Here is a 16,679-nt window from a genome sequence, read left to right as displayed (position 1 = left end):
CAGAGAGACAGTCCCCACCGTGGACTTGGCGGAGGCGAGTCCCCCCATTCGACGACTTTACCCATGCACAACGGATCAGCAACCGGCCCATTCTCAGTTTTCCTCATCTCTCGCGATCATCTCTATCCTTATCTAATCTAAAACAACAAAAATTAATTATACAGTTAAATAAAAATTTTTTTTCCCCCAAAAGAAATAAAAAGTACAAAAAGAAACATTTTCTAATTATCACTTCATAATTAAGTACCTAAACTTGTAGAGTAAATGGAGAGTAAATGGAAAGTAATTGTGAAGTAAATGCAAAGTAATTGTAAAGTAAATGAAAAGTAATTGTAAAGTAAATGCAAAATTATTGTAAAGTAAATGTAAAGTTGCAAAGTAATTTACAAGTGTTGAAAAAAGAAGAAAAGAAGAGGAAAAAAAATTGTAGTGCAAAAAGAAAGTAAGCGCAATGTTACGACGAAATGTGAAGAGTTGGGAATTTTGTATGTGAAAAATCAAATTGAAAAAGAATTAAGGGTGCCGCGCTGATTGATGCGTCTGCGTGCAGGCGAATTCAAATTGACACGTGTTGGTGCGCGTGCGCGTACGCGAGTGGGCGCGCAGAATATTTATTCAAAGTGAAGTGTGTGATCCACGTGCGCGAGTGTTGTGAATGTGTGAGTGGAGAAAACCCGCGAATCTCACGAGGAAAGAAGAACAAGAAGAAGAATAATAGAAGAAAACATCACCGAGTATATATCATTGTGAAGAGAAGGAGAATTCGCGACAAGGGTGTAGGTAGGTATTAACCGGCTATGGGAACATTTTACACGTACGTGTGTGGGTTTCATTCTTGTATATTTGTGCGAGTTGAATAAATTAAGGAACAACCCACCCGCCTCACGTTTATCGCTTGTGCTTTTAACTAACTCGATATTGAGTGAGAGAGAAAATTTAATTCATTATTCTGCGGTATTTGTCCAATTTATCTCATTTATATTTGTTTTGTAATCTCTTCATTATTATTATAATTTTTGCACTTTTCTTTCTTTTTTGCGAAAATTTTAATATCGAATTTAATTGCTTTTAAATTTCTAATTATCTTTCTAATCCATGTCTTGATTCTTATATATATTAATTGGATTGAAAATTAATTTAGTTTGCAATTTTTTTCAGTCAAAATTTAAAAAATTTGCACTTCTTTTTACCTTCGGAATTGTGGATCCGTTTTGAGGAATTATATTATCCACTTTCTCAATCTCGAGAATAATTGATAATTTTTATTATTATTTCTCATTCTCCTTTCTTTACGGCTTTAAAATTTATTAAGTTCGAGTCACATCTGCTCCTCAATGATTTCTCGTATTTCCAGTTATAATTTATAGCAGAATTCTTCATTTATCATTATCGAGATGTAAAATTCCGGGATTATTTCCGGTTTTGTCGCGAAGACTCCAATTTTTATTGATAAGTCATCATCGTTCGTATATAAATGGTAGAAATTTTTATTTTGGCTTTCGCGAATCCTTCTCTTTTCCATTATTTACTTTCCATATTTTCCAAAACTGAAAATTAGAAAGAAAGACAGATTAAAAAATTTCAAATTAAAATTATTTAAATTTAAAATGAAAAAATGTAAGATTGTAATAAAATAAAATATTAATTTTCTTTGTTTTTTCAATTAATTGTGAAAAATTAATTTCCAATTTTTACTCAAGGTTGCCATCAAAAATTAAAATTCTTTTTTCCCAACTTTTCCTTATTAATTTCAAGACAGAATTTTGACTTTTTTCCTATGATGCTTATAAAAAAATCCAAAGCAGTTCAATTATCAAGAAGATAATTTTTAAAAGCAAAAAATTTATTTAAAACTTGAAGAGTGTCTATCTATATTTTAAAAATAAAATGAATTACTATGGCAAACTTTTATTCGATTATTCTAAACAATGCCAATAAAATTATTCAAACATTCATTTTAAATAAAATTTTAGAAAATTTCAATTAATTGTAATAGAATTTTATAAAATTTAAAGAATTTACTCAAAAATTTTCAATTGTATTTACAAAAATTGTTTATTTATTTACCTTGTTGTAAAAATTCACAAAATTTTCAATAAAAAAATATTTTTAATAGAATTTTAAGAAATTTTAATTATTTAAAAAATATTCAATTATTTTTTTTTTAAATTCAATTACTTTTAATAGAGAGTTTTAGAAAGTTTCTATTGTTTTTCAAAAATTTCAATTATTTAAAAAATTTGCAGAATTTAAAATTTCAAATCTATTGAATTTCTTTTATAAGAATTTGATACTGTTCTTTCTCCAAATTTAATTTCATGATTTATCATTAAATTATTTTCTAAGATTTTTAACTAAAATTATTCTCTAAATCAATCATCAATTATTTTTAATAATTTTTGAAAAAGTTCTTTTAGAATTCAATTGTTCAGAGCAAAAAAAAGGCGTTCAATTAAAGTAATTCTGAAATTAATTACAATTTAATTTTCTGAAATTACGATTATTTGAAAATTTTTCAAGTAAATATATACATAATATTTAAAAAGAATGAAGAAATATAAATTTTTGCAGAATTTTAAATAAAATTATTCAATACTCTAAATAATTTTAAATAAATAATTAATTATCATAAATTTCTTCAAAACAAAATTAGAATTAAATTCTTTAAAAAAATTTAATTATTTTAAATATTTAAATAAAATTTTTCAAAGCAATTCAATTATTTTCAACAATTTTTGATAAAATTCTCTGATGATTCAATTATTATAAAAAATAATGAATGAAATTCTTCGATAATTCAATTATTTTCAACAATTTTGATAAAATTATTTGACAATTAAATTATTTTCAAAAATAATGAAATTAATTTATCATAAATTTCTTCAAAACAAAATTGGAATTTACAAAAAATATAGTTCAAAACCTTTTGAAATCTAATTTTTGCTGAAAAATTGCAATTATTTTTTTTACTAAAATCTTTTTGAAATTAATTATAATTAATAACTTTAAGATAGTTATTATAGAATCTATAATTATTTAAAATAAATGTAATTATTTGTGGAAATAAGGAAAAATTAAAATATTGTTTCAAAATTCATTGCGATTACGAAAAGTTTTTAAAGTGAAAAAAATTCAAGGAGAATTCAGAGTTTCTAAATTTATCCCTACTTTTGATTCACAATAAATTTTAAAATAATACCTTAATTTTTTCTTACTTTTGTATATAATTAGATTGATTTTAAATACATAAATTCTAGAATAACTATTTTAATGTTATTAATTATAATTAACTTAATGACCATTTTAGTTAAAAACAGTTGCAATTTTCAGAAATAATTTAATTTTTAAAAGGTTTTAAACTAAAATTTTTGAAATTTTCAATTGTCGTGAAGAAATTATAATAAATTGAATTTTTTATTTATGGAAAAAGGTAATCAAATTTTTGTGGCACCTTGAATTTGCAATTTTTGGTCCAAAGTTTGAAAAATTTAAATTTCATTAAAATGTGCATTTTTCTCTACCTTCGGAATTATGGACCCGATTTTAGAAAAAATTCTTTTTACTTTGGGGGAAAAAGCCTTTTCTTCACTTTTTCCCTTCGTTGACGTTCCTTCTTTCTCTCAAGGAACATTGCCATTCTCTTCATCCCAAGCGGTGTTTTATTCTCAAATTGCCTAAATTTTTCCACAATCTTCTCACCAGGTCCGTTGTACTTGAAAAGTTCTTCCATAATTTCCATTTGATTCAAAGGCTTAAATAAAAGTTGACTGCGTCTCCTCACATTGAGTACATTTTCCACCGTTTGTCGAATAAATTCAAATGGCAATCCAATTGATAATTTTGCCAAACACGAGAGATCAATATTTCTGTCGATTCCATGATATTTCATTAGGAGATTTTGATAAAATAGAAATAAACTATTGTAATCGGTCACTGGAATTATGATAAATTTATCGTGAATTTTGATAAAAGGTTTTCCTCCATTGTACGGCTGTGATGTGAGCGTGAGGAAGAGTATCTGTGAAGAAGCAGAAGAAGAAAAATATTATAAATTTTTTTTTTTAGTTAATGATATACACGTGTATAAGTGTGGAGCGGTAACAAGGACAGACTCGTGGGCGTTAAGAATCTGGGGACGGCACATTCGTTTATATGTATATATACATAGTGAAAATATCGTTTCTTGTATGTATAATACACAAGAATAATGAACATCGAGTTTCTTTCTTGCTTAATTTCTCTCTTAATCGTTTAGAAACATCAAAAAATACTTTTACGGGCAGAAGAAACTAATCATATTCATGTTTAAACATTGAATTCAAGTAGAAAAAAATATATTTATATATTTAATGAATCGTTTGTCTCAACTGTAATAAATTTTCAAAATTTTATTTCGAAATTCATTGATTTCTCTTCTTTTAATTTTGTAATTATTAAAATTATATATTTACAAATTATTTCTTTTGAACATCAATGAAAATCATATTTTATTTGCGCCCAAAACGTGATATTTAAGTTATTATCGTTATTATTAAGGCAAATTAGAAAATTTTTTATGTTCAAATGTCAACTTCTATTTTTGAATAATTTTAGAATCAAAATTTTAAAAAATTCACTTTTATTAAACTAATTATTATTTTCGGAAATATTAATGACATTTTTGGAAACAATTGAATTATTTTCAAAAATTGTAGTAAAAGTGTTCACAATAATTCAATTATTTTCATAGATAATAAAATACTTTGCAAGAATTTAATTCTTCATTAATAATTCACTTATTTTCAATAACATTTCAATTAAATTCCTCGTAAGAATTTGAATATTTTGAAAAATTTTAATAAAATTCTTCGCAACAATGTAATTTATTTCATAAATAATAGAATTCTGCAAGAGAATTAAATTATTTTTTAAAAAACGTTTAATAAAATTCTTCGAAAGAATGAAATTGTTTTCAAAAATCTTGAAAAAATTCCTAATATTACATAATATTATTTTGAATTCAATTTGAATTATATATCTCAAAAGAATTTAATTATTCTAAATATTTAAATAAATTTTTTAACACAATTCAATTATTTTCAAAAATTTGAATGAAATTCTTTGATAATTCAATAATTATTTTCATCGATTTTGATAAATTCCTTGATAATTAAATTATTTTCGAAAATAATGAAATTCTTCACAGGGAATTAAATTATTTTTAATAATTTTGATAAAATTCTTTGATAATTCAATTATTTTTGAAAAATAATAAAATTCTTCATAGGAATTCAATTATTTTCAAAAATTTTAGTACAAATTATTACAATAATTCAATTACTTTCAATGCAATTTCAATTAAAATTCTGAAAAACATTTACATAAAATTCTTCACAAGAATTTAATTATTTTAAATATTTAAATAAAATTTTTCAAAACAATTCAATTATTTTCAAAATTTTGAATGAAATTCTTCGATCATTCAATTATTTTCAACAATTTTGATAAAATTCCTTGATAATTGAATTATTTTCGAAAATAATGAAATTCTTCACAGGAATTCAATTATTTTTAAAAATTTTGATAAAAGTCTTCATAGGAATTCAATTATTTTTAAAAAATTTAGTACAAATTATTACAATAATTCAATTACTTTCAATACAATTTCAATTAAAATTCTGAAAAACATTTACATAAAATTCTTCACAAGAATTTAATTATTTTTAATATTTAAATAAAACTTTTTAACACAATTCAATTACTTTAAAAAATTTGAATGAAATTCTTCGATAATTCAATTATTTTCAACAACTTTTAAAAAATTTCTTGATAATTCAATTATTTTCAAAAATAATGAAATTTTTCACAGGAATTCATTTATTTTTAATAATTTTATTAAAATTTTTCAAAGCAATTCAATTGTTTACAAAAATTTTAGTACAAATTATTAGGTACAATAAAAAATTCTGAGAAAATTTCATTTTTAAAAAAATTGAAATAAAATTCTTTACAAGAATTTAATTACTTTTCTAAATAATAAAATTCTTTGCAGAATTTCAATTAGGTATTTTTAAAAATTTTAATAAAATTCTTCAAAGCAATTCAATTATTTTCGAAAATTTTAATACAATTTATTACAATAATTCAAACACAATTTCAATTAATATTCTCAAAAAAATTTCATTTTGTTTAAATTTAAATAAAATTTTTCGTAATTTTGCAATATTTTCTATAATTAGTGAATATAATTCACAGGAATTAAATTATGAATATTAATATTCAAAGAAATAATTTTTTAAAACATTTAATAACATTTTTCGAAAGAATGTACTTATTTTCAAAAATCTTGAAAAAGTTTCTTATAATACGATTGGCACTAAAAGCCTGTTTAAAATAAACAAATAATAATTTAATTATTTTCAATTCAATTTGAATTAAATTCCTCTGAAGAATTTAATTATTTTCAAAAATAATTAAAATAAATAATTCTTCAAAAGTATTTATTTATTTTCAAACATTTTAATATATCTCCACGCAGAAATTAAATTATTTTTAAATTTCATATGATAAAAGTTATCAAAATTATATCTTTTTTTTAAACAAAAGTGTTATTTTTTCAATTTTTTAAAATTTATGGTGAATTATGAAAAATAAGATAATTTCTAAATTTTTTTTTAGCAATGTTTTGAAGTTTAAAATTAATGAAATGTTAACTTTAATGTTTTGAAGATTACTCAAAGTATAAAAATAATTAATTAAACAAAATTTTTCTGAATTAAAAATAAAGTAATTATTTTTAAATTTATATAATTTAATTTAAATTTAATAAATACAGTAAATATTTAAAGCAAAACATTTCAAAAAAAGAAAAATATTATACAAAATAATTAGGTAAGAAAAAAGCAAAGGAAAACCTCAAATTTCAATTTGCGAACAGACGGAATACATCAATTAATGGTATAGAAAAATAAGTAACTTATTGTTAATTTAATATTTTTTTAATAATACTTGTTTCTTGTATAAAAGATAGAAAACTTAATTTCGCAAAAATTATTTTCTGTTTCAGTTTTTATTCTATTTTTCTATCGTTTCAATTATATATTTTTATTTTATTGTTTTAATTTTACTTTTAATTCTCTATTGTTTTAATTTTATATTACTTTATTTTTCTCAAACAATTCCAGATGCGTTTTAAAGATATCAAGAGAAGGAAAATAATAAGAATAATGAGAAGAAGGAAAAAAAGCAAGGTGGGGATTAGATATACATATGTAGTTGAGATCTTGTTGCAAATGTGCATTAAAGGTACACAGCACGTCTAAATGAAACACAAAACCTAAGGGAAACGGTAGATGAAAAGTGAAACATGGCATCCGGGATGAACTTAAGCTTTTCTCTCTCTCTCTCTCTCTCTTTTATATAATTACGTATATACTGGAACTTCTGGTTTTATGACATTGTAAAGAAACTTTAATTTCCTACTTTAATTCAAAATCAAATAAAAAAAATACAGATCTCACTTTAATCATGATATGAATTACACGTCCGTCCGCAGATTCTTCCGCCTCGAGTCCATTTCAAGCAGATCGAAAATAAAATTTATATGCAAAATTAACTGCCGAATATTAAATTAAATCTCTAAATTATGTATCAACTTTTATTTTTTTCCCTTAGATCACTAATTTTACGATTTTGCACAAGAAATTAATTTTTCAAATGTATTCGATAATTTTTATCAATTAATTAAAATAAATAAAAGTAGATTAATCGAGTCATTATATTAAATATATCAATAATTATAGAAATTATATTTAATCGAATAATAATAATATGAATTGAATAATAATAACACGAATTGAATAATGATAATAATAATTATACGAATTGATAAAAGTGATTAAATGATTTAATTCATTTAAATTACTTAGTTAAATGAATTATTTAATTCGCTTTATGTTATTTTTAAATTTGTTGTCGTTTTTATTTTCCATTTTAGTTACTTTTTTATTACTTGGAAATATTTACGAAAGGAACTAAAAATCACAGACTAAATCTAAAATTAGTAATAAATAAAGACTAAATACTAATTAAAAAAACGAACCTGATCACCGGGTTTTATTCCTTTGACGAATTTTGTCAAAAGTTTTGCGAATCTCTTGGGTTTCGTGTGCTTTTCCTCGGGGGGGATTTTTTTCCACCACGGTTTCTCGCCACCATCGATGAAAATTATCGAAGGTGCATGAAAACGTGAGACTTTTCCAATTTTACTCATGAGACGCTTTTGTTCCTTTTTACTCGTGTATTTGTCAATTAAAATACTTGGCGTCAAATCGAATACAAGTGCACCGACTTCAGTTGAAATGATATTTGCCAAAAATGATTTTCCATAACCCGGCAAACCGCAAATGCACACTGACTTCACTTGGGGTGACAATAGATTTACTTGCTTTGAGCCCAATGGTAGAATACAATATTCCATGATTAATTGTTTAATTTCGCCGAGTCGATGACTGTGGTCGCGAAATTCTTTCTGCGCTTCATAATTTTGATACGATAAATCACCAATCCAGTCTTGTAATTTTGCCTCAGGATTGTATCTTAATATATTCGCCAATGCAAGTTCTTTGAAAAGTTCTTCGACTGATACATTTGATAGGGGTTCTTTTTTCTTCTTCTTCTTATTCTTCTTTCCTTTTTTTCCTGGTTGAAAGAATGGTTAAAAGAAATTTTAATTATAAAGATATTAAAATCAATGACAATTTTTTTTAAGTATAAAAATTAAAGTTTTCAATTCTAGATTTAAGTTTAAATTTTGCTATCATGCGAGAAGAGCAAAAGATATTTTACTTTTTAATAAATCAATTGAGAAGTAATTTTTCAAAAGTTGATAAATGTCCCTAAAGTTCTGATATTAACTTTCAAAAATGAACGAGATTAATTTATTTCTTTTTCAAATTCAAAATTTATTTTTTTTAATTCAGCGTTAGTATAAAAGAATAAATTATGAAATCTCCAAGTGTTTAATTTACGTTTATCTTTTTTATTATAATCAAAAATAATTTTCGAAATTTAAAAAATATTTCGCTAATTTGAGCGTTAAGGACATTTGAAACATTTAAATAAAATTTCACGAAAGGATTCAATTATTTTAAAGAATTTTTAATTTAATTTTTCGAAAGAATTTAGTTATTTCCTAAAATTTTGATAAAATTCTTCGGAATATTTCAATTATTTTTATAAATTCCAAAATTCTTCTCAGAATTTTTAATAAAATTTTTCGAAAGAATTCAATTATTTCCTAAAATTTTAATAAAATTCTCCGGAACAATTCAATTATTTTTATAAATTCTGCTCAGAAATTCAATTATTTTCAAAAAAAATTTTAACAAAATTTCTCGAACGTGTTCCATTATTTTTAAAAATTGTAATACAATTTTTCTAAAATATTCAATTATTCTCAAAAGTTTTTATAAAATTCTTTCTAAATTTCTATTATTTTCAAAATTTTTTTAATTATTAAAATAACTTCATTATTTTCCAAAGATTCAAAGAAAATCTTCTAAACAATTCAATTATTTTGTAAAATTTAAATAAAATTCTAGCCAAGAATTAAATTATTTTCAAAAATTTTAATAATATTATATTGTGATGAAGAATTCGATTATTTTCATAAATATAATAAAATTCTTTACAAAAATTAAATTATTTTCAATAGAATTTTAATAAAATTTCTTGAAAGAACTGAAATCTTATCTTTGAAAATATTTTCAAATAATTTGATAAAATTTTTAAGGGAATTTAATTATTTCCAAAGTTCTTAATAAAACTCTTCCCCAAGAATTCAGTGATTTTCAATTTAGTATTAATTTTAAAATTCAAAACCTCTAAAAAGGAAATTTATTAAAAAAGTTAAAAAAGAAAGAAAGAAACAAAATGAATTGATTGAATAAATAATTTAATTGTTTTGAAGAATTTCTTTGAATTGTTTTAAAATAATAGAGATTTTTTTAATAATTTTAATTGGAAATTTTGAAAGTAATTAAATTTTATAAAAAATTTTCTTTCAAGTTTTTATAATAATCCTGTTTGTTAATAATTTTAATTAAACATTTAATTATTGAATTTTATTAAAATTTTTAGAAAATAATTAAATTTTTCTCAGAATTTTATTACAATTTTTTTAAATAATCAAATTCATTCAAGGCATTTTATTAAAATATTGAAAATAATTTAATTCTTTCGAAGAGTAGATACTTTTAAAGGTTTTGACAATAATTGGATTTTTTAAAAATTTCTTTCAATTACTGAATATAATTGAATTTTTAAATAATTTTACTATTAAATTTAATTAAAATTATTAATAAAAAAATTGAATTCTTTTAAACAATTTTATTAGAATCTTTCTAAATAATTAAATTCTTTTGAAGAATTTCTTTAAGTTTTTTTGAAAATAATGTAGCTTTTTTAATAATTTTAATTGAGAATTTAGAGAATTGTATAAGATGAAGGATTTTTTTCAACTTTTTGAAATATAATCATATCTGTTAATAATTATAATCAAAAACTTGATGATTGAATTTTTTCAAAATTGTATTGAAAATAATTGAATTCCTGAGAAGAATTTTATTAATCATGAAAATAATTGAATTCTTTTGACAAATTGTATTACAAATTTAAAAAAATAATTGAATACTTTCGAGAAATTTTAAAACATTGTATTGAAAGTAATTGAATTCCTGCAAAAAATTTTACTATTTATATAAGTAATTGAAGTCTTCCGAAAAAAGTTATTTATATGAAAATAATTGGATTCTTGCGACGAATTTTAATATAAGTTTTGGAAATATAACAAACAATAATAATTAATTGTGTACTTAATAAGTGAATTTTTTAAATTTTGAATCTGAAATTATTCAAAAATATTGGATTTGAAAATGTAAAATTTTTTAATTTGCAAAATAATAATAAATGAAATATCGCGTTTCGAACGCAACATTTGCTAGAAATAATAATAATAATTTGTAGAAAATATTGCTTCAATTACTTAATTATTATTATTAGAAATAATATAACCGATAATAAATAATTAAATTATTAAAAGTTAAAAAAAAGAGTAACGAAACGGACCTTTTTTAATCTCAGGCATAACTGATAATTTCGCCTTATTCCCAGCGTTATCCTTTTTTACGGCCTGTACAAATTTATTTAATTCGAGTCGCATCAGTTCATCAACGATTTCTCGCATTTCCAGTTGTAATTTATAGCATAATTCTTCATTTATCATATCGAGATGTATAGTTTCGGGATTATTACCCTTCTCATCGCGATGAGTCCAATTTTTATTGAAGTTATCAATTACGGCTCGCATAAGTGGTAGAATTTGTGATTTCGGCATTCGTGAATCTTTCTCTGCTTTATTTCCATTTGCCTCCCTTTTATCGACAACTTCTTCTCTCATTTTTCCCTTTTCACCTTGAGCTGCTTTCTTCTTGTCCATTATTTCCTTTGCATATTCCCCAGGTGTTCGTACTTGGCCAGTTGCTATTAAAACCGAACCACCGTCTTTCGTCGCTGGATAAACGTCAAAAAATCCCAATTCCTCGTACCACAGAAGAAACCACTCTCGAATTTCATCTATTATATCCTCTATTAATTCTGGGCCACGAGTTTTCCAAAGCTGAAAATTAACAGGAATTAGAATTAGATAAACTAGAATTTCAAATTCAAAATTTTGAATTTTTTATTTAAAAATGTTTAATTTTGATAAAAATAAATTAAGCTTTCGAATAAATTTGAATTTTTAATTAAACATTAATTTTTAATCAGAGTTGCCACAAACATTTAATTTTGGTTTTCCTTGACTTTTCCTTGATTTAAAGACAAAATTATGACTTTTTCCCTAAACCCTAAAGAATATTCTGATTCAATATAAAAATTATTGGATACTCAAAAAAATGTTCTGTAATATTTATTTACGAATTTCTTTAATTGGAAAATTATTCGAAAACATCAATAACTTCACTTTTTAATAAAAATTTAATCATTATTATTTTTCCATAGGAATTAAGATTTTCCAAAAATTTCAAAATTAAACCTTTTGAAATTTAATACCTAACTGATAAGAATATTATTACGAAACATGAAGATATCGATCACTTCGAGTCTTCGACTCGGAGTAATCGACTTCTTCATGTTTTATAATAAATTAAAGATGACAAAGTGATAAAATCATTATTATATATATTATAAGAATTGTTATTATATTATAATTAAAATATTATATTGTAATTATAAAATTATAATATTATATATTATTACTGCGACTTCTTCAAAATTATTTTCATCATTTCAATTCAATTATGATTTTCTAGAATTTTTTAACTAAAATTCTTCTTTAAATCAAACTTTTAAACTTCAAATAATTACAAAAAAAATTCCGATTAAGGTTTTGGAAAAAAATTAATTGTCAGTTAAAAGTAAGGAAAATTCAGATTTTGAAAAGATTTTAATTTGAAACCTTTTCAAAATTCAATTATTTATAAAAATTGCAATTATTAGTAACTTCTCCAAAATTTAATTATTTTCTAAAACTTTAACTGAAATTAATTTTTAATTCAATTTTTATTAGAAAATTCTACGAGAATTCAATTATTTAAATACAACCATAGATAATTTATTGAATAATTGAATGTTTCTTAAAATTTAATTCTTATACATACATGATATTATCAAAATTTTTTTTTAAATAATTGAATTCTTTTGACGAATTTTAATAAAATTTTTAAGAATAATTACTTTTTTGGAGGAATTTGAATTAAATTGTATTAAAAATAATTGAAATTCTGCAATGAGTTTTATTATTTGTGAAAATAATTGAATTAATTACGAAGAGTTTTATAAAAAAGTTTCAATCAATTGATTTTTTACGAAAAAATTTATGTAAATTTTATTTTTAATAATTGAATTCCTGAGAAATTTTCATTATTGTAGAAAATAATTGAATTAATACGAAGAATTAATGCTAAATTTTTAAATATTTGATTTTTTCGAAAAAATTTTTGCAAATTCTCTTTTAAATAATTGAATTCATGTGAAATTTTTATTTTTTTCGAAAATAATTTAATGTTTGTGTAGAATCTTATCAAAATTTTTGTTTAAAAATTAAATTCTTTTAGGAAATTTTATTAAAATAGTAGAATATTGAAAATCATTGAGTTAAGAAAAATTTTTAAAAATAATTAAAAGTTTGCAATGATTTTATTAAAATTTTTGGAAGGAATTGAATTTTATTACTTTTAAAAATAATTGAATTCTTGTGATGAATACTATTATTTATGAAAATAATTGAATTTTGTCGAAGAATTTTGCTATTCATTGAAATATTGACGACAATTTTTTTTTAGATTTTTTGAAAATAATTGAATTCTTGTGATGAATATTGTTATTTATGAAAATAATTGAATTTTGCAATGAATTATATTAAAATTTATGAAAATAATTGAATAAAGATAATTGAAATGTTGACAAGAATTTTTCTTAAAAGTTTTGAAAATAATTGAATTTCTGAAAAGAATTTTGATATTTACTAAGAAAGTTGAATTCTTTCAAAAAATTGAGTTAAAATTTTCAAAATTGAAACTAGTTTTAACAGAATTAAAATTAAAATTTTACAAAAAAATACTTCATTAAATGTTATAAGCAATAATTTTGTGATAGTTCTTCAAGAATTAAGTTATTTAAAAAGAAATTATTGTCAGAAATAGAAAAAATTGAAGGTTTTGTATTAGAATTCGTGGTAATTCCATATTTTATGAGGCAAACAAAAAGACAAAAAAATTCAGAATTTTCTTATAAATTCTAAACATTAAATTTTTTCTCGTACTTTTTATAAAAATCCCTGACTTTTTCATGAATTCCCTGATTTCCCTGACCTGTGGCAACCCTGTTAATTAAAAATTAAATTTTCGAATAAAATTAAATTTTTAATAAAATAAAAATTAATTCCAGTTTTTGAATTAATTTGGAAAAATTAATTTCCATTTTTTATTACTATGTCCTTTATGTTGGCTACGGTATTTTCAATTTTTTCAATAGCCAAGGGTTGTAAAGCGAGTCGTCGTTGAAAGTTTTTTTCGTCTTGATTGAAGACGTCTTGAGATTTCCAACTCAGTATTGTCATTCCCAGCAGTGTCTCAAGTCGATTCATCTTTTTCTTAAGAGACTTACGGACAAGGTAACTTCTCCATGCCTTCTGAATGGTTATCGTTGCACTCATTTTTCTGCTTTCGTTATCCATTTTAGGTTCTATCTCTCCCTTTCTTAGCTTATTCTCGTAATTGAACTGCCGCTCAGCTTGAAAAGAAATTTATCATGTTTTCATACCATAAATAGAAAGTTGAATCTTCCTCATCCCTTTTTTTGCTATACAAATTTTTATACATTTTTTTCCTTCTCATTTTTTCTTAAGGGAAGGCAAAAAGAGCTATAATTTTCCACTATTACAATTAAATAATATTAATTAAAATCGATATACAGGGGAAAATTATCATATTTACATTATGCATCATAAAAATTTGAATCAAGAATTTTAAACAATATTGTAGATTTTTCCCATTCAGAATTGATTTTAATTTACATATCAGTTTTGAATTACAAACCGCCTTCGGTTTCATTTATAAATAGTATATTTAATTACCACCTTCGTAGACTTTCTAAAATTGAGGTTTCAATATTTTGCGTATTCTCTTTAAATTACAAAAATACAATTTTTTTCTTTTTTGAACAGAAAAGAAGTTTCGATTTGCATTTGAAGTGAATTTGAATATAAAATCTCTTTTTGCCTGCTACGTCCCAATTAAATGTCCTCTCACTTGTTAAATTTTAGCACTATCCTTTTTTTCTCTCTCTTCTAAAAAAAAGTAATCAGCGAAAAGGTGAGAAGGAAAGGAAATGTTTCTTTTTTTTTTATTGGATCGAAATGCAAACTTCATTCATTGAATGATAGAGAGGAGGGGGAGAGAAAAAAGTAAGAAAAAAAGGAAAGCCAAAAACAGGAATGTAAAATCCGGTTTAAGACTTGGAGTCTGATTCTTGATGTGATATCGGTTCCAGATTCGATTTTGCGCCTACGCAGATAACGGTGACGAAAGGGGACAAGGGGACATGACTTTTTTCCTCTCTTTCTCTTTTCTCTCATCTCTTATATAGTTACAACAGTATCATACACAGTGAATGTAAGATAAGATGTGGTGAGAGTGAGAGAGACTACAATAAAATGTTCATGCCCCCACAAACTCTTCCTTATATTATACACAATTACGTCACTGTGTTTCGCACTCTTAAAAGTTAAATATTTAGCTAAATATTTGCCAACAGTTGATTATTCTCACAAAAAAGATTTCAATTTCATTTTCAATATTTCAATATTACATCGTGACAAGATATATGTCATTTTCTTCAAGTTTTGCATATAAGACAAGAAATATATGTATATATATTTTATATCGTCAGAGAAAAAGAGATTTCAATTCATTTTCTGCTTTTTTAAAACACAACAAGAGACAAGAAAATATATTTTATATTCAGACTTCATTCAAACGAATGATTTAATTCTTCCGTCTATCTAATGGATTGTTCATTGTGAAAGTTCGTTCAAGTTCAATAAAGATGCAAATTTAAATTCTAATTTTGAAACAAGAGAAACTTTATTTTAGATAAGAGAACAAAATTTGTAAAAATTAGAATAAATTTTTGTTCTTTTAGAAAGAGGAGAAAAAAAATCTTTTTCAGTGACGATATTTAAATATATTTTGAGAGGAATTTTCTCACTGTTAATTAAAGAGGAAAATTTTTTTTTAATTCTTTCTTCTCACCTCGCTTTGCAAGGCAGCGTGCAACTCTTGCTCGTTCATGTTTCTGTATCAAGAGAATTGCATCGGAGAATTCTTTTTGTTGCTCCTTTAAACGCAATCGCGTAGCTTTTTCCTCCAATAATTCTGCTTCTAATGCCAATTGCGCTTTTGAGGGTTGAACAATAATTTTTTCCGTTCTCCTACGTAATCTCGGTCGTCGCAAATCCAATGCACTAGTTTTTGTCGATCCTGGTTCACTCAACTCCTCAATTTCTTCCTTATACGTGACTTCTCCTGTTATACAACAAAAATTAATCATTAGCAGTTTCCCGTAAGGATTTAAAAAAAAAATAATTAAATTATCAACTTTCTCTGCTTTATATTTAATAGTAATTAATTTATGTACTTTATATTAATTTAATTAATTGAAGAAAGAGTAAATAAAGTATACAATTTAATTACTATTGCAATTATTAAAATTAACTATTGAACTAGTATGACTACACACGCGCGTGTAACTTTAACGCCCATTGTTAGTTGCAAAAACTTTCTTTTTGAAAATTAATGAACTTATTGTTATTTATTTTAACTGGAAATTAAAATAATTTCAATTTAGAAATTTAACTAGTTCTAATAACAAAAACTAAAATTTTTTCAAAAATCAATTATTTTTAGAATTTTTAAATAAAATTATTCAAAAAATTAAGAATTTTCAAAGGAAAATAATAAATAAATAATTTTTTTAAATATTATTTTACTTTTACGGCGATTAAAATGTTAAAAAGATTCCAATTCAAAAAACTTTTAAAATTTAATTATTTCTTAAAATTTCTATTCTAACTCTTCAAA

The 16,679-nt window shown here is 22.9% G+C and overlaps 1 protein-coding gene across 1 annotated transcript in view; it reads right to left on the bottom strand.

The window, feature by feature from the left end:
• LOC122498233 (IQ and AAA domain-containing protein 1-like) overlaps positions 1-16,679 on the bottom strand; it is a 19,649-nt gene continuing 2,970 nt past the window's right edge. Inside the window, exons 4-10 of the mRNA XM_043605888.1 lie at positions 15,852-16,124; positions 14,030-14,331; positions 11,107-11,656; positions 8,081-8,679; positions 3,522-4,018; positions 1,191-1,547; positions 1-137 (exon numbers count right to left, since the gene is read on the bottom strand). Coding sequence (XP_043461823.1) covers positions 3,560-4,018; positions 8,081-8,679; positions 11,107-11,656; positions 14,030-14,331; positions 15,852-16,124 — 2,183 coding nt within the window. The 3' untranslated portion in view covers positions 1-137; positions 1,191-1,547; positions 3,522-3,559. The remainder of the gene's footprint in view (positions 138-1,190; positions 1,548-3,521; positions 4,019-8,080; positions 8,680-11,106; positions 11,657-14,029; positions 14,332-15,851; positions 16,125-16,679) is intronic.

Source organism: Leptopilina heterotoma, unplaced genomic scaffold, assembly GCF_015476425.1.
Source record: "Leptopilina heterotoma isolate Lh14 unplaced genomic scaffold, ASM1547642v1 Lhet_10, whole genome shotgun sequence".
Classification (NCBI taxonomy): Eukaryota; Metazoa; Arthropoda; class Insecta; order Hymenoptera; family Figitidae; genus Leptopilina; species Leptopilina heterotoma.
This window is presented reverse-complemented; position numbering and strand designations above follow the sequence as displayed.